Source organism: Acanthaster planci, linkage group LG05 (assembly GCF_054643075.1).
Source record: "Acanthaster planci isolate LZ-2023a linkage group LG05, COTS_SCS, whole genome shotgun sequence".
Classification (NCBI taxonomy): domain Eukaryota; kingdom Metazoa; phylum Echinodermata; class Asteroidea; order Valvatida; family Acanthasteridae; genus Acanthaster; species Acanthaster planci.
The window spans coordinates 9286433-9305444 of NC_141781.1; the positions used below are offsets into that span (position 1 = coordinate 9286433).

Genomic DNA, 19012 nt, shown 5'->3' on the forward strand with positions numbered 1-19012 from the left:
CCTACATGTAGGCCTATCAATGCACTTTGCCGGGTACTTGTGCTGACAAATCTTACTGTGACAAATCTAAGTCTGGTTCTGCGCCAACATATGCCTAGGCCTAGTCCTTGTCACAAGGTGGGAATCAGACCATTTACAATTTTTGACTTCTTTTCCCTTAAAAACAAAATCTTCCGAAGCTGTAAATCAAAAAAATGAAAACTCGGTAAATAAGTGTTGGAGTCAGTTTCAGAAGAATGGATATAATTTTGGGGGAAGAAAAAAGGTTTAATCGCTTTGAATCTAACCCAGCTGGGAGCGTGTCACGTGATCTCAAGATGTGTGCACTATCCACTAGACCAGAGACCTCACTCAAATCTGGAGGCAATTTAATAAATGCATGTAAATGCATCAAAGAGGGCACTCTCTACATGTAGTCTGCTAATATACCATATAGATAATTTTTGCCGATGATGGGTAAATGTATACACTATCTTAAGCTTACGTTGTTGTGACTTTGATGGGACATGGGATGTACCAAGAGTAGTTTATACAGGTTCTGCATGGTATCTATTTTTCCAGTAAGAGCTTTTGTTCCACAGGGATACCGATGAGTATACCTTTTGTACTATCCCTCCGCAACAAAAGTAGTTACCGGAAAGATGGCTGCCATGCAGAACCTCTATAGATTTATGATATATCCTACAACACTGCAATGGGTTCAATTTGAAATAATCAGTTTTACTGCTGTGACTTTACAGGGAAAAACGAATAACTTTTTGAAAGTGCATTGCTGAGATTCTAACTCGGGGTGGTGTGTCTCGCCAGGATTTTTTCATTAATGATATTGACCTGCTACATGTACCTGTACCGGTACTCTTGAGGGCACTGTGCAGTGCTTGTACCATGCTGGCTTTATAAGAGAAAGCGTGGGACTGGTTCATGGCAAAATGTCCACTTCATAGATTTTTTGTGGTAGTTTAATAATCTGCAATTGGCTCGAAAAAAGATGAAATGATATATATAGCATGATGTACACGTGTGGGAGAACAAAGTGTTTGTTTTTTTTCAATACAAACTTGAGTTGTTTATCATGCAGCCCGTGTGGCCGGAAGTTCCGTAGCAAGCCCCAACTCGCAAGGTTCCTCGGCGATGCCATCGATTTGACCTCCTTTGATTTCCGGACGGGCAAGCTTCTGACGTCGGGAGTTCGAAAGAGTAAACGACTGAAGAACATCCATTATGATTACAACAAAGGTACGCAGGAAACATCGTTGGGAGCAATATAGGGTACAATTAAATGTAACCACTGCCCATGCAGTTGCCCCTACCGGGGGTAATCATTGGTACATTGACGCTAATCCCCGCGGGCTTTTTCTAGGCACCCTCCTCAGCCATTCAAAATCCTCCAATAATCACTTCCATTTTTGTGTTGAGACAGTGGGAATGATATCCTTGAGCAGTATGGATGATTTCTTACACAATCTAGACAGAATTTTAGGCACGGCTGAGCATGAACAACGCAGGGTCTGACCCACAACCTTGACACAATGCATCCTTCACAGTCGGTCTTACTATTTTAGGATTATCCTCAATCCTTCACAATCCTGCAAAACCCCACAGGATTTTGGAGAATTGAGGATGGTCAGTATCAAAAATTCATCCAAGCATCCAGTAAAATAGCGAGGAAAAATAGACTGGGTCTCACTCCTGTCCGAAACCCAAAAATAATAGCGACTCGGTCTCTGTATGTGCAATGTACAGAATCCAATCGGTGCAGAATGTGTAATTTTGTGCCGCAACTTATAACCAGTCTGTGTATAAAAGTAGTCAGGTGCGACGTTTTTAGAGTTGCAAAACTCAACTACATTGATATGGTTGCCATACCATATTGTCTACAGGGTGATACAAAACGAGTCCGTGCAAAAAAAATAGTGCTTGGTGCAGCTGGCCAGCCGTTGACAGAAATGCTAGCGCTAAACGGTAACTTGAAAGTTGAATACAACTTTAAATATATGGAGGCCTAAAAGGCCTCGATCTTTACAGCGGCAACTTGGCCGACATAGCCCTCTTCAATGATCAGTCATTGAAGAGGGGCACGTCGGCCAAGTGGCCGCTGTAAAGATCAAAGCCTGCAAGTTAATGAGAGGGCTATGTAGTCAGAGTTATGTCAGAGTGACGAAGGAGAAGTGTGGTGTTATGCAGTTATAAAATAATGATTAACCCTCCTATGCTGAAGTCACTCTTTGGGTCAGTTGGTAAACAGCTCAAAGAAGCACAGCTGTGTCATGTTGTGCACTGCACCAACTGTCCCTCACAGGAATATCAGATTGCACTTTTGTGCTGCCCAAGAACTGTGCTTCATTATTTCATGTGCATAATTGTGCAGCAAACCAAATGCAGTGAAGAGGACTGCACAAAAGACCCTGGGTCATTTTGTGCGGGCAACTAACTGTGTACACACTGAACCTGTGCATGTTTGTGTTCCATATAGAAAACACATGCAAAAGAGTGACTGTGGGCACTTGTGCATACTGTATTGGTGCTGAGGGTTAAGGTTAGGAGACATCAATTTGTAAGGGATGTTCTACTTGAAACTGAAGCCCAGTCCCCTTGAGCTGCCAGTAACTGGCAGAGAGGCCAAAATGTATGTTCACTTCATGCCGTTCATACATCTTCCGGTCATTTACATTGCTCAATCAGAGAAGTACAACTCTCTTGCTGGAATGTCTGCCTCTAAAAATGGAAACCTGTAACGTGTCCTCTCTACAGGTACGCGACACGACATCAGCTTGGTCCTGCCTATCCGACAGACAGCGTCTATCTTCAAGCAGCCTGTTACGTTGAAGACCAATCATGCAGCCAATCGCATCAAGGCAGACCCCAAACAGGACACCAAGGAAACACCAAGACAGGTACGTCACTTGAACATATAGTCTAGAGCTGACATTTAGGCATTTCATGTAAATCTGAAATATATCATTCCAGAAATTAGGGGTCCATTTTTTGGGTGTCCCTGTTATTACATCTGACATGATTTTTTGAGTTTAGAACACACTTTCCTCTTTCCAAGAGGGATGAATTTTACCTGCCAAACAAATAGTAGTAGTTTGAAATAAATTCCGGTCATATTTCAAATAATTGTCCAATAATAAAGGTCAGGTGTAACAGGGACACGAAAATGTCATGCACATTATGCATGAACCCTGACCTCTGAAGAGTCTCGTTCAAACATAACATCTTTTGAAACGGCAGTAATTAAATTTTAAATTTAAAAAAATTTTAATTTTAAAAAGCAGATCAGTGGCTTTTGAAAAATAAAACTCATTTTGATATACTTTTACAGTTTTTTTGTTTCATTTGAATTTTAAATCTGCGCAGTAAAATTTTCCTTTTTTGAACTCTGGGGTGACCTCATGAGCTGTAACTTCGTGCGATTTGAGTCTAGATTGTGTGTTCTTTGCGTGCACGCTGAACGCATGCAAGAACCCGGTTGGAAAACTTGGTATCGTCTGTCTTTCGCCGGTGAGGGTGCACCTCACCTCAGGGCGGATACTCTGAGCACCTTTCTCTGTCTTGATTCTCTTCTTTTATGGTCCTTCAGCTTTTCTGGGAGAAGCGACTGCAAGGGATGCATGCATGCGACATCGAAGAGGAAATCCTACAGTCCATGGAGCTTCCTGAAGGGCTCTTTGGTAAGTGGAGAAAGGGTCATACCCGAGCCCCATTTCATGGTGCTGCTTAGCAGCAGAAAAGCTGTGCTTGCTTCAGCAGAAAATTTTGCTGACAAACACAATTTCATGGTGTTTTAGGCTAACTTTTGGGCACGTGCAGAGATTACCATTATAATATGTCACGAAGGTCAGCAAATCTTTCCCTTCAAGGTAAACGGGCCTTTTGCTGTCCTTACTGGTTACAGTCTCCATTAAACAAACGCAAAACCTCTAATACATAAAATGTGCTTAGCAGTGCCATGAAATTGGGTCCAGCTTAGCCCTTTTTGTAGTGGTGCTTAACAGCTGATTTTGTGCTACCAGAGCCTCAGGTCTAGTTCACTGACACCTGTAAGCAGTAAGCATACCACAAGCACGCTTACCCTTTGAGGATCAAATTAATTGAATCGGCAATGCTACAACAGACATTTCCTTGTGCATTCATACTGTGAAGTAGTGCTTAACATCGACAAATACTGATAATTTGAACATTAATTTTGCCAGTGGCAATCTTGTTAGGTTTGGCATCCCTAAACCTTCCCAATGTCTATCCATCAGTTTTTGGCTGTGATAAAAACTGCCTCAAATTGTCCTGTCCTCATCTTGCCAGCTGTTGGCCCAGACATGAAGGAAGAAAGTCTTGTACAGAGTATTGCGTCCAGCCTTCATCTCAGCACTCAACCAATCATGGGACAGACTGGATCACAGGTAAACTTTGCCTTTATTCAGAGTAGACAACTTATGCGCACAGTGTCCATTATGCTCCTTCAAGCAATCTGAATGCTTTGAGGTCTCTCCGCAAGACAGTAGTTCATCAGTACTTCCTCACAGCAGTGTTGGGGAGGGCAAATTCCATCCATCCCATTGATCTGTTTAAAGACGATTTTTAAAAATTTGATGAGTGTATCAATACAGCATATTACATCAAACCCATGCTGAAAGGGTTCTGGTATTGCTCACTGTGCAAGATGTTCACCAAGAGTATGCCACTTAAGAAAGAGCAACGTTAAATCACTAGTACTCCCATTTAATTGAGGCGGTTGGGCTGAATTTGCTGAATTGTCATCCATTGGGTATCTACATGTATGAAGAGCAGATTCTGTCTCAGGCACACTGCTTCCATTTGTTCTGTGAAGGAGAAAGAGGTTTGTTCCTCCGGAAGTTCCGCCGCTACATCAATGCGGAAACCCAAAAGTAAATAAAGGAAGTAGCAATTAATGTTTGCTGTAGCACAGCCTCCAAGAGAAAAACCCACTTTGGCATTTGCAGGAAAGTGACCTGTTAGGAATCAGTGGTCACGCTCCATCCTAGAGAATGTAAGAGAGAGAGAAGGATTGGAATTGTGCTTGTATATTGGGGGGGAGAATACAGTATTTGTTGAGAATGCATTTGTGAGTTACTGGAGATTTATTAGAGAAACCTGACAAGCTACTATGTATAAAAAGGAGGAAAATCTTCTTGGTGAACTCTGCTAGTCCTTTACCCTGGGATATCCTGGGGGAGGTTACGGGCCTGTTTGTTGGATCTTGATCAGTGATCCTAATGCTGGTTCACACCATCCGTTGGGTGGATTTTTGCATCCGTAAACCAGTGGCAGATCCCTGATGGTGATCCAGAGCCACGTGAAACAAACATAGCCGATGTGGCTTCAGTATCTTGGCATCCACTCAAATGAGACTAATGCTCACAGTCTTTGTCTGTGTATCATGGACAGCAATCCTTTGGGAACGTTGGTAGTCTTTTTGCAAGCAGAGCGTACCCCCTGGTTAATGCAAGGCAGTGAAAACGTGTACACCAGGTTATACGCTTACGGGATATGGAGGTGAACTATTAGGAAAATGCTACTGAGAGGCCTGGTTGTCACTCATCCTTCAAGAGTCTGTAAAATCCATTATAAAGTTTGGGAGGATTTTACATGGTCAAGGAAGGTACATGTAGAACCCGGTAAGTTTTAATTTGGCAAGGGATTCAATATCTCTTGAAATTAATGTAAAGGAAAGTTGCTGTTGGGTTCTGCAGAGAGATGTGAGTTTTGGTGGATTCCACTTCCTGCTGGATTGAGGAGGAAAAATCCTGTCTTGCACCCTGAAAAAAGAACCAGCGCCCCCAATTGTCTGTAGATACCAGAAGAGGAAGGGTCAGCCCTATGACATGTCTGTGATTTTGTTACAGCCCCCTCTGTTGGTGGAACTCCACCAGCCCACTAGCCAGATTTGAGAGTACAATGTGACACCGTTTAAACCTGGGGCTGGCTTGGCTCACAGGACATCAAGGGTTCTAATCACATTTGACAGGCTTAGCTCACTGCCTGGTAATCCACTTACAGCCAGCTTGATTTGCTGGATGCGCTACTTGCAAAGCGCAATATCAAATATTTGAGGCCAATTAACCGTGTCCCGGTCCCAGTCTGGGCTGGGTTTGCGTGTACTTTGGTAATCAGGTTAGATCCCTAAGACAACTTGGATTTAGTGCGCTTTTTAATAAAACTTGAAGCCCCAACCAATGGTGTTGAACCTGTGTGCATAATATGCTTTTCCTGTGGGGGAAAAGAAAATAACATTTACAGACGGGTAGTCCAATACCTGTTGGCTTGACTGTGTACAGAGGCCATGTAAGATCATGAACAAGTGAACATGTACATACCTGGTTGGACGTATTTTTTTAATCGATACCTCTTGCATAGCACTGTAGGGTGAGCTATGGGGGACGTCCTGTGAACTAATAAAATGGCTTTGTCTACATGAGAATGGGAATTTTCAAACTCCTTTGCCGTCTTATATAATTTGCAGGAGTTTAACCAAATCCAAATCAGTACGGATTTTCTGTTGAATTTAACGAGGTACAAACTTCTTCAAATGTGTTTTCTCTGTTGTTCAATTTGACAGCTAAATGATTTTTAGTGTCAAGTTCTTTCCATGAATCACTGGATAATAATCAGTACCACTTAGTTTAAAAGTAGGACATTTTTTCCAAAGGAACTGGTCAAAAGGTTGGACTTGGACCCTAGAGTTGACATTTAAAAGGAATGTACATGTGTACAATGTGATATGAATTGGAACATCATAAATGAATGTCTGCATTATGGATCACATTACAGTTATCCAAACTGAACTTTGGAAGTGGGAAACCACTTGTCATAAAAACAATCATTTTCAGAGCAAGGCTTTTGGAAAAAGGGGCATTAGTTTACGTGCAGGTTTCCTCACGTTTATTGCCTTGTATTTTGGGGGTTATTCAATGTAAACGTATCTCAGGTCCATAATTTCATTTGTCTCAACGAGTCACAAGTCAAATTTGTAACAAAATTAATGTACATGTATGTATTTACATGTACGTGTAACATCATTTACGTCATTCAAATCCCGCTCAGCACAGCATGCACCCCACGAGCCGAGAGTACCACATGCTTACAGTGGCCATTTCTGCAACCTCTCATGTCGGACATGAACGCCGTCAACAATTACATTGCTTTGGTTTTGTTAAACTCTTGCAGAGCAAGTCCAGGCTTTAAGCAAACGGGACAAACAGTACACCAAAACAATTGTTGATATGTTCAAAAAGGCCATGTTCCCCAAACAGTTGTTTATTTTACATGTTCCAAAGTTCCGGTGTTTACAAGACAGAAAATTATTGAAGGACACTCAAACTTGAAGTTAATAGTCTGAGAAAAACAAACAAAAGGAGGTATTTGGTACGCGTGCATGACGAGTTTAGCACACCTAGGCTTAAGGTAAAGAAAGAATGTGTGGGGCCCACTTGTACTTTGCTCCTCCCTACATTTTATTGGAAACCATTGCCCCAAACAGTTCTGTTGCAGTGCAGACTGTTGGTGGTTGCGCATTGCGGCGCACAGTAATTGATTGATTGGAACAGGCTCCGACAATCTGTGATCGAGCAACATTGAAATGCTTTGTGTCCATTGGGGGGGAATGACGATGGCATCCGAGGTAGGCAAAGGTGTTGTCTGTGCGCCGTGATTGTACCGGTGCCTTGACAGCCACTTGCTACAGTTGGAACATTAAAGGAGCCATGCAATCGACTCCACTCTATCTCCATTCTTAAAACAACTTGCTTTGTGTGGGGGCCGGTTACCTGTACCTTTGAAGTGTATGGAAATAAAGGGAAACCCCTTTTGTGGTGTGGGCTATTCTGACCACAGAGCCATATTTTGACAGAACACTCAGTGGTTCACTATTATATTACACAATTGTCTAATGCGTTTCCTGACATTGAGGCACGGTGTTGTCATGTCACGGAAGACTCTTTCTCCGTCTCTCTCCTGGTGAAAGGGTCTTTGAACCAAACTGTGCACCCAGATTATGACAGTTTGTACAAGAGCTATTCACTAGTTGTTCTGAGAAAAACCAAAGAAAGCAGCGGTATTTTGAAGTTGTAGATTACAGATCCTCCTCCCCCCATAAAAAGCAAGCAACCTCTTTGAGTTCTATCAGGCAGGTGTATAAACTCAAGTGTCTACCTGCTTTTTTTAAATTGGCATCAACCTTGTGTTCACAAAGACATTTGTATAGGAGATGACACTCATGTAGAACAACCCAGAAACCTGTGATATTAAAAATGGCAAGTGAGAGATAGAATATAACATAAAGCAACAAAGAACTTGAGGCTTTGAAATCCCCTGAAATTAGCAATTCAGAGATGGACATAAAGGGGCGTGAAGTGCATGTCTGTGATATCCGTTAAAAGAATGTTGCAGCCCGATCTGAACAAGGATTCATTGTTATCAACAGCTCCATAAGATGTAAGCTATGCAAGCATTACACTGATAAAATCCATTTGGGTCATTTTATAACTTTGGGGTCCAAAGAGTGACATTTTTCCATCCCTGTTACCTCTGACATGTATGCCATCTGACATGTTTGACAAGGGATGTATCACTGAAATATTGATTTCAAACCATTTTTGCTTGGCAGGTAAATTTGCAGTAGTTAGTCAGTCTTTGAAATTAAGGAATGGGTTCTTAACATTAAAAAAATCACTTGCCAGATGTAACAGGGACGGGAAGAAAATTGGACCTCAAATTTATAGAATGACCCATTTGTGCTTATCCTCTTTGTCTTTAGGATACTGGTACATGGACATGTAAATGTATGTGTGGGGATACTTGAAATTCTGAATGCCATTTTAATGGTCCAACACATTCTTGTATTAAAACAAAAGCAGTGTCAACCAATGCATGATTAGTAATTATTAAATTACATACGTTCAAATTTAATTGAATTTTACAGTGTCAAATTGACATTTTATGTTGAAAGAGGCTACATAATACTGGTGTTAATTAATTTTAAGAATACAAAGACTTTGGGGGAAAAAAGTCAGTAGGTATGTGCATTGTACTTCCCGAGACACATAATTAAAAGTATTGCATAATGTATAGATTCTTGAAACTGCGTTGATTTTTATCCAGGCCATAATAAGCCTTTGTCTGTAGCCCACAGAGCTAGTCTGATTCAACCAGCCTGGCCTTAAGCTTGCAATGCATGCACTCTATTTTCATAATTCATGCAAGTCTGCCTTGCAATGAGTTTCCAGCGACTATTTGCCTGCGGCAGGGCTAGGCAGGGGGAGAGACCAACAAGACAGACAGGCCGTGCGCTCTCCACACTCAGTCCCGCTACTCCAGTTTTATTAGTCATCTGCTCGCCCACCCCACGTTCTCTCTTTCTCTCTCTTTTCTCCTTCTCTGGCTCCTCTGCCCCTGGAGGAAGGAGCAGAGACGAACCCCCACATCTCTGTATTTACTCATTGCTGGGTTCAACTGTCTGGAGTGTGGAGCAAGCCTCACACACTGTGTGCTGCTTCAGGTCCACATGAGCAGCCGGTCCGGCCTGCTAGGCCCGGCATTCCGCTGGGATCAGCATGCAGTCCACATACATACACTTAGAGAGCTGAAACCCGGAATTAACCTCGTGCTAAGTAGCGTTAATCCCATCAAGAGCCAGACTAGTTTATCTTTGTAACAGTGCCTTAAAGGGGCATTTTGGAGGAATTCAGATGCACATCATCATACATATGTTAACCTTTCTTTTTAAACATTCAAAAGCTGGAAAAACCGAATCTACATGTGTATATATTAAAAGTGAGATTGGTTGAAAAGGTCTCTTAACCTTATGTTGCTTTTCTCGTGTCGCATATGTTTTCCTTAGGTTGATGTGGCATTGTAATTAATAACACAGGATGAGTCATGCCACTCGCATTCCAAAAGAATGGAATCATTTCAGTGAACGCAGAACAGTCCACCAAACAAATTTCAGGTCATGTGTAGACTTGTAGAGGAATAGCAAGAATCTGTCCTATCCTCTGTGGTCATATCATTTGCAGTCCTCTGCATGTAAGGACCACTCAGAAAACCTTACTCATTGAACACACCGTCCCTGCTCTGTAAATTGCATATATTTACCGTCCTGGTTCTTCGATAAGGATGATAAATGCACTCTGGAGGACCAGTAAAGAGTTGATGGTGTAAGCATGAATCTGATCCATATACAATCAGTCTAGCTGGTTTCATATGCTTGTCCAATCACAATTTTTTTTTACAATCTGATGGAGTTTATTATAAACCTTTACTCTGAGGCAACTGCTTTAAGGACTCTTTTTGCCATAGAGCTCTGTGCTTCTGCATGCAATGTACATGAGTTTGTTTTTCTAAATTTACGTTTCCTTTTTCTTTTTTTGTTTGTTAATGATCAAATGTCAGTCTTTCCAGTAAAAGATGTTTGCAGCTTGTAAAAGTGTACCGGCATCGGGGTTTTTAGTCTCGAGTTGTGGCCAAAATGGTCTGCATGCATGGGGGGGAGCTTCCTTGACGAAAATAGTTATGGAAATACCGGTATGTTGTTCACAAACTGGAAGAAAAAAAATTTATTGTTCCAAATTTTTTTGGAGGGGGAAACGTAAACGGTCCGGAAAAATTTGGTTACTTTAGCCCAGAAAGATATTTTGCCTGACTTATTCTTACACCCTCCCCTCCCCCATTCAGATTGTACTTCCCTTTGCTGATTAACCCTAAGATACATCGTCAGTCCGGCAAAAGCCTCCGTTTGCCCTGCCCAAAAGATGGAGGGGTGACCACTGTCTGAATCTGTCAGAATCCTCTGGCAATTCCTTTCATTATGTTGAGGCAGCGTGTGTGGTATCATGGAGCAGTGTAGATAATTTCATGTGTAATCAAGACAATGACTTTAGGCACGGCTGAGCACAAACGTAAAAGGTCTAGAACAACATTAACTCGTTGCATCCGTCCTCCGCAATCAGCCATAGTTTTCCCCATTCATCCTTGATGTTCCAAAGTCTTCCCAAACCGCCCGGAGGATGTCGGAGGAAAAATGGTGGAATCCAGTGCTGGTCACCTTTAAACTTCTCCTACAACAGAAAGCCTTCAGAGTTGATCCAGTATCTCTTAATTTGTTAAACCCAAGGATAGAAACGTGATCTGCTTCTAGACAAATAAAATTGTCAATAAACTTTGCATCCGGAGCAGTACTTGCACAACAGGTCTCAATGTGTGATGAGTGAATGCAATCATTTATCATCCACATTTGGACAGGTGTATTATATCTTCCATTTGAGGTTATTGGCTTTCATTTCACTTTACGGCGGCATAATGTACAATGTGATCTTTTATGGTAGCTTCTGTTTATATCTATCAAAAAGGGGAGTTACATGTACATTCCTCATCCAGACAGCCTGGTCAATACCACAGTACAGAGCTTAAATTGGACATGTGTGGATCTATGAAAACATTCGTAGAAAGATTAAGATTTAAGAAGTATTTGTAGGTTTGTGTATGGATGATTGTATACATGTACATCTGGGCAAACCATGAAGACTTTTGATAGATTTCATTAGTAATAGTGGATATTTTAGTCGATACCCCAGTGTTCATTTTTTTTTTTTTCCATTAAACTTTCATACATGACTGGAGTCATGCAAGGACCGTTAATTTATAATACAAACATCAGAGCTAATGCCGGCACAAAATTTATGGCAATCTTTATTTGCACGTAGCAGTTAGAGTCACGTGAAATGAAATTTCTGTCAATCTGTCAAGCTTGTCTTCTGTGCCACACAAAGACCGTGCACTTTGACTGTCAAAGTGTCATATCCAATAAGAATTTCATTCATCTTTTTTTTGGGGGGGGGGATGGGGTAACTGTTGGTGAGATCTGATTGACAGGCTATATCTTACGCTTAAGTTCTGCTCAATTAAAATTGCCAAAGAAATCCACCACCAAGATGCATTGTATCAATACTTTGTTATGTTCCAAAAAATTCTGCTTTTCAATACTTTGGCTGCATTCTGCATTTGAAATCTCAGTTCAGTAACATCTGTATGCATGTACGCTAGCGCTGAAAACCTCCCATCGACCAAGAAATTACCGTCCACTAACATCACTACAAGGCATTTTGCAACAACAGGTTAGGGTAAAGACTAAAACAAAACATTGGAATGGGTGACCAGGATACAGGGGGAGGGGAATGAAACCTGCCAAGGTGGGGGCGGACCTGAGAGCCAATCTACATTCTGACCTGAGTGGAATGTGCACTGGTTCACGACAGGTCAAGAGGTCAGGGGAGTACAGCTACATCAGCTATGACCTGTGAGCGATGAGTGGGCAGATATTTATGTGGCTGAAAGCTGTGTTTATTGTGACAAATCCCAAAATGACACTCGAGATATTTTATTTTTCAACTCTTTAGGCTGTGCTTCGAGCTGAGGTGACACCCCAATGCAAATTATCCAACTATCAGTCAGCTGCCCCGGATAAGAATTGCTACAGAACATTTCTCTTCTGAAAATCCAAGTCTCTTGACTGTTATTGTACTTCTTAATGGTGGAAAGTGACCGTAATTGCAGGAGTTATCTGGTACAAGTAAATAACACCGAACCAGCTCTTGGAACATACATACATGTACGTAAACCCGTATGATAATATGTATATTCATATTCCAAACATGCATATTCTGTCCTAAAATCACAAATTGTTATCTACAAGTTGTATTACGGTGTACATGCCTGCGGCAGTTTTGTGTATTTGATATTAAAGTCACTTTGTGCATTAAGTGAAGAGAACGTCGTAACATCACTCAATATCAAGAAGCCAAATTAGTACAGGAAAGCACTTAAACCCATACGGGTTGTAATCATTCAGAACAGCAGGCACCACGGGCAGGAGCAAGTGCTTTGTTACTCACGCTGTGTTTCTGCATGCAGAACACTGTGAGAGCCTGACTGTTGAAGCATTAGTCATTAATCGACACACATGGTGCGTCAAAAGAGAAAATTAAATCCATGAATCATTGATACAGGAATGCTGCTGCTTGTTTTTTTTTTTTTTTTTGCTTTTTTTTTTTTGGGTAAAGTGTCTCTCTCTTTTTTAGGTGTTCAATATTGTGACATGCCATAACAGCAAGGAGTGTGGATTTTCTGGGAGAAAAAAAGAAGAAGTTACTCTTCGAACCATTTTGAGCTGTGACTCACGATCCACTCTTTTCAAATCACATTAAGGTATTTGTCACGGTGCCGCTGGAGAGTTGGCTAAAGAGCCTTGGTATAGCCAGACCAATCATGGAGTGCCCATGGAACTCGTCATGCTTTGTCATACTGAAGAGATGTTGTAGGGATGAATCATAGAAATCAACTTGGCAATGAAGCCAAGTGATTCATTTGGTATTGGCCAAGGCTGTCAGCAAATGACAACAGAGGCAAGACTGTACAGCACTGGGTGTGCAGTCTTTGTACATTATTCTGGTATCACACTGGTGAAGGTCAGAACCCCATATCAAACTTACATCTCCAAATTCCTTCAATCTACGGTGTATAAAAGGGGTCATCCATTTTCTTTCATTATTTTTACAAGTGTGCAGAGAATACTGGTTTCTTGACTCCCTTCACTCCCCTAGAGCATGGACTCTGAAAAAGATAAAGATGATTTATGCACTGGGTATTCTCACTTTTAATGATTTCAAAAAGCACACCTAGCAAACAACTCCTCCCAATAGCATACAGTCTGTAAGTCCCAAGTTTGTTTGTGCCTGTAAGTCATTAAAGGTAGTGTACACCATTGGTAAAATCTCCCAAACTGGACTGCCGTGGAGTCCTGAAATATCTCACTTGAAAGAAAGTCTCAAGAAAACAGAAATTCTGTTCTCTTTTTTCACAATGGTCGTTCTGACCATCGTATAAGAGTTCATTTTGTTTGGCTTATCACATTTTTTAACAGGCGCCAATTTTCATATGTGTAGTGTTTGCAGATGTTATGGCCTATGTGGGAGTCTCCACCAGAATGGGTAAACCTAAAGGCAGCTAAAAAATATACCGACAGAAATTCATCAAATTCGACAGAAATTCATTCACTGATTACTCCTGGCCGTTGAAAACTGCTCCTTTTTTAAGGAAAAGAGAACCTGTCATGCCTGTTTCCCACTCTGACCCCGCAGATGTTGTTTGCTGACTACAAACACCCTGTAATTCGTAAATTTTACTCAAGAAAAATTACAAGATCCTCGATTTAATAGTTAAATAGTTCACAAAGCAGTTGACTCAGACATGAAACAAGTCCGTGGAATGTGAGTTGCAGTGAGTATTATACACTGTAATCAGCCAATCTTAAGAAATTATGACAAAAAACCAAGGTATACACTACCCTTAAAATGATGAAAAAAGGGATTACCGTAATGAAATTTTGAAAGACATATTGCGCTATCGTGCATACATGCTCCTTTGTCAATTATTTTTGGGCCAGATGCACACCAGGGGTAGGACAAAAGTAGACACATTGTACATCAGTGGTTGACGATGTCATTCATAAATTGGTCGACCTATGCCAATGGCCCCCTCATTCTGCCAGCGCAGGAAGGGCGAGGCACGAGGCAAGAGGAACACTCTTAGCCATGGCGGTTATAACCCCTCCCCTCCTCACAAGACGGCCAACCTGGTCTGTCTGGCCCCTAACCATTCCCACCTTAAAAAAGGAAAGGCTGGGATGGTGATGATATTAGGTCTGTCTGGGAGCTCGATCCCACGGGATTTGAGTCCTGTCTGACAGTTAATCCCTACCCTCCTCTCCCTCCCTCTCTTGCCTGGACTGAGAACAGGCCTGCCGTCTGTGTTCACAGTCATCTTTGCAAGATGTGTCTCACCGGCATTGCTTAGGGGACTGGTACTGAGGTCACAGAGCCGATTGTCTTTGTCTGTTAATTAAGATTGGAAATGTTGTTGCACAAGTGCTTGTGGCAATGCGTTCTGATTGAGGAGAGGGATGTCTTTTGTTTGAAATGGTCCCGACCTCAGTACACGTACATATAGTTCACTCCTTGTTCAATATTTGGACCCAAGTCGCCGAATGTATCTCCTCTAGTAATAAAGCATATTCTCTGCCTCTCCAAAATGGTAGTGCCACCGCCAGATGTTATGTATGTGGTCAAAGCCATAAGTCCACCCAAGACCATCCCAAAGTCACTTGGCCTTGTGGTCAAGTTGAAAACTATTGGGATGACCTGTGACCGAAGGCATTCTCCTTGTTCTTCTTCCTCTGTTGCTTGTGACTGTTTGGACTTGTGACTATAACACTGTCACAGCCTATTGAAATTCAATATCTATAGGCCTGTTCCCCCCCCCCAAAAAAAAACGGGCACCTGTTTTTTAAATCTCAGAATTGAAGTAAGAGGAAAAAAATATCAATTGATTGTATTGCCTTGAAATGTTCTTATGGTTTACTCTCTTAGACTGCATGGTGATGCACTTCTTCACATAGTTATAATGTACCTGTATGAGCACAATATCCACCGACTTGTTTCAAAGTCAAATATGCAAATGTCTGGCTTCACACCTTCCACTGATAGTGCCACCCTGTCAAGAGAGATGAGAAACTGCCAGGCTGGAACCCTTTACTTGTCTGCAGAAAAACATTACAAAATGGGGTCCTTTGCCCATTTCTTGCCCGAGGGGAGCCAGACTATTTTCTGCCACGGCGTGATAAAGATCTACCGGATGGTGGCAAAATGCCTCGATGTGTCTAACGTATTCTGAAAGTATAATTACAGCGGTACGTGATGGTGAAACCTTTTCTCAGCCACACCAAGATTTTTCACACTTTGCAGAACATGCCTTGGGCAACCAGCCACAAAATGGCCCATTCTGAATGATAAATTTCAGGAAGATTTTTTCTCGGGTTTTTCTGCATTTTAATCAGTATCACTACTTCAGTTTTTATTTTCTTAACTGCAATCTTAATGACATGACTGCAAGGATTGTGCTTCTAACTTCTTCCTAATGAGTGTGAGAAAAAATCACAGGAATTGAACCCAGACTTCTCCACAAACTGAACAGCCATCCATTCTAAGCTGCTCAAACCTTGTGTCGGTAAATCATTGCCCATAGGAGAGTGTCCCTTTAACACCCAGATCATGACTGCTGATTAGTCACTACACAAATGACACAGGGAACTTCAGCGTCACCCCTGTATTGCCTGTGTCGGTCAGGATACCATCTGCTTCAGAGCACAACAGACCACTCTATAATTAATAGTCACCTCTTGTCTCCAGAGACTTTCAAAATACATTTTTTCCCTTCCCTGTTTTCCCACTTTTTTTTTTTTTAATATATTTGCTCAACGGAATATTATGTATGAGTCACTTGTAATTGCATCCCCTGATGTATGTATTCAAGATATTTGTACGTTTGTGCAGGGTCCACCACTGTGAATTCACTTCGGCAGTGCAGTTGTGTAGGCCTATGACCATTCCACCACTGTGGCATGACAAAGAGAAGGGCGAATTATATAATGCAATTAGTACCAAATGCACTTGTACATGTAGGCAAGTCAACAGCAACCACTAATTGCTGGTACCCGGTACCCGGTCCAGGAGGTTTGGTTAAACTCACCGGCACCGGTAGTTGCGCCGAAATGTTCTGTTCATTCAAAACATGCAATTTTGTGTTCAGTGCAGTGATACGTGGATACAGCGTGATGTGCACACTGCACAGGTGTTTCATCAAGCGTATTGTGTAATTTATATTTCTGTTTACCCATATACGTGTATGTATACATGTATGTGCCGTCTACGCACACATATAATCATGCAAAAGTGTTAATTGGGTTCTCTTTTTTTTCTTCTGTTAACCATTTTATGACCTGACTTTTGTCTGTTCCAGACTAGGGACGTGAATATCCTGAAGTAAAAGGAAACATTGCCATCAAGGATATTATGGGGGACTGCATTTTAAGCTAATGAAGAAACTTCCTTAAATACCCACCCCTTTCCCCCAGTCACTGTAAAGTACCGTAAATAATGACTCTGTTGCTTTTATCAATTGTCTGAGTGCGTGGGATTTCTTGGCACTCATATGTTTTGGATACTCTGTATAATTAGAGCAAGGCACATTGATAGGCTGTGTGAGCAGGTGCACAGGCTGGCCTGCCATGAAGTCCCGGTTTTTCCCTCACACATTTCATTGCTGGTACTGACGTCATCAGAAGAAGATTGGAGCTCACTCTGTGAGGAACATATCAAACTCTTCTAAGTTCTAACCAACAGACTACCCAGAGACAGTTCTTATTAGAAGGGAAAAATCACATGCTAAGGCCTGATAGTAACAACTGCAACATTAACTGTCAAATCTTATTAGAACAGGGAGCCTCCCATGTTATGTTTGTGCTGCTTGTCACGTGCCCCAAACCTTTCAAGTTAAAACCAGGCCGTTTCACGTATTCCAAATGTTTCTCTCCCAGATGCATTAGGGTACACGTAGCATGGCACTAACAGCATCTATACCAGCGAGTTAAACCCGGCTGTGGATCGCAGGCAATAATACCCAAGTCTGTAATGTCATTAACGTAGTCTCCAAACCCGGTCGTTAGTCGGTTGCAAGTATTTGTCATCGCAAATTTCCCCTCCTATTAAAAGACTCCGGGACGAATTTGATTGGTTTGCCATCTCCCCGCTCTACATCCCATTGGGGAATAATTGCATGGCCTGCGTGTATGCGCAAGTTGCTAATATTTACAATTACGTGGGTTGATATAGGGATTACTGGTACTTACGATGTTGCTGTAATTATGTAAAGGAGCTTAATAAAGTAAGTTTATTACCCATGGATTTGCGGCAGCCTACATGTGCATGTAGTTCACTGTACTGCACGGGCTGCCAAATTGAATCGGTCTTCATATCAGCATCTTAAAGGCAAGCAAGGAATAAGCTGCATCTCATTGGCAAAACACATTTTAGTGCATCCACCAAGGGAGTCGTTTTAAACCAAAAGCTTGTCTGCTGAATTATTTACATCACATAGAAGTTAATATTCTGTATGCCAAGAACTTAACCATTGTTATAGCCAATTACATTTCCATGCATGCTTTGCTTTGAGTTTGAGGACTTTTCCACAAGCTTTAGTATTATGAGAACAGGAAAAAACAATTTTTGCATGAGTTTATGCCTGTTCCCATGAAACCAGGGACCAATTTCGTAGAGCTGCTTAAGCACAAAATTTGCTTGAGCGTGAAAAAAACCTTGCTTAAAAAAACAAAGGTTACCAGTTCAAACTCTATCTGATTGTCATGCTAACCAAGAGACAGCTAAATACGATCCCAAAACAATATACATCACATGGAGCTTTGGCTGGTTACCTGATTTATCAAGCAAGGTGTTCTTGCGCTTAAGCAAATTTTGTACTGCTCTGTGGAATTGGCCCCAGGTGAAGTACATGTATTTTAGTTTTAATTTTCCAGTTAATTCAGCTAAAATAATAAGCAATTGACATTATTTTCACGAGGAGGAATTTAACCCTATTGTTTTTTTAACCATCTGTGTTTTGTACCACCTTGTCCCGTCCCGTGTACAAAAAGTACTCAAGTGCAAATTAAGATGTGTATACACCAGTCCAAAATTGCAGGAAATCAAAGGGTGTCCACTCTGGAGGAACACTCGGTGTATTATCCAAGTCTGTGCTCTTATTGTGTCACATTAATGTAGCATTAGTTACCACATCCTGTCTTATGCTCTGGCAGGACATTGTTCTTCCTGAAATGCTGTCTGATTGGGAAGTGTTTTGTTAGAGACTGTTGTCATCTGTGATCATTTGGACCATGGAAACCGTCCAATTTTTACGTCCACGGCCAGGCTGGCGAAGTTGGAACGAGTTGTGGGAAGTTCCGAGCGTCCCCACAGTGTTCTAGTTTCCGTAGTAGCTGTCTTAAACACGTCAAGCTGGGTCCTCCTGAGCAGGGAAAGCTCAGTTTGTGTTTGGTTTGGGGTTGTTTTGTCCTCAGGATTCTTGTCCTTGTCTGAGGAAAGTAATACAT

At 41.6% G+C, this 19012-nt stretch overlaps 1 protein-coding gene across 1 annotated transcript in view; it reads left to right on the top strand.

The window, feature by feature from the left end:
• The window catches only part of LOC110987077 (methyl-CpG-binding domain protein 2-like), a 31573-nt gene that overhangs the window by 915 nt on the left and 11646 nt on the right, over positions 1–19012 (top strand). Inside the window, exons 2-5 of the mRNA XM_022249500.2 lie at positions 1079–1236; positions 2752–2894; positions 3584–3674; positions 4303–4400. Of these exons, the coding sequence (XP_022105192.1) occupies positions 1079–1236; positions 2752–2894; positions 3584–3674; positions 4303–4400 (490 nt within the window). The remainder of the gene's footprint in view (positions 1–1078; positions 1237–2751; positions 2895–3583; positions 3675–4302; positions 4401–19012) is intronic.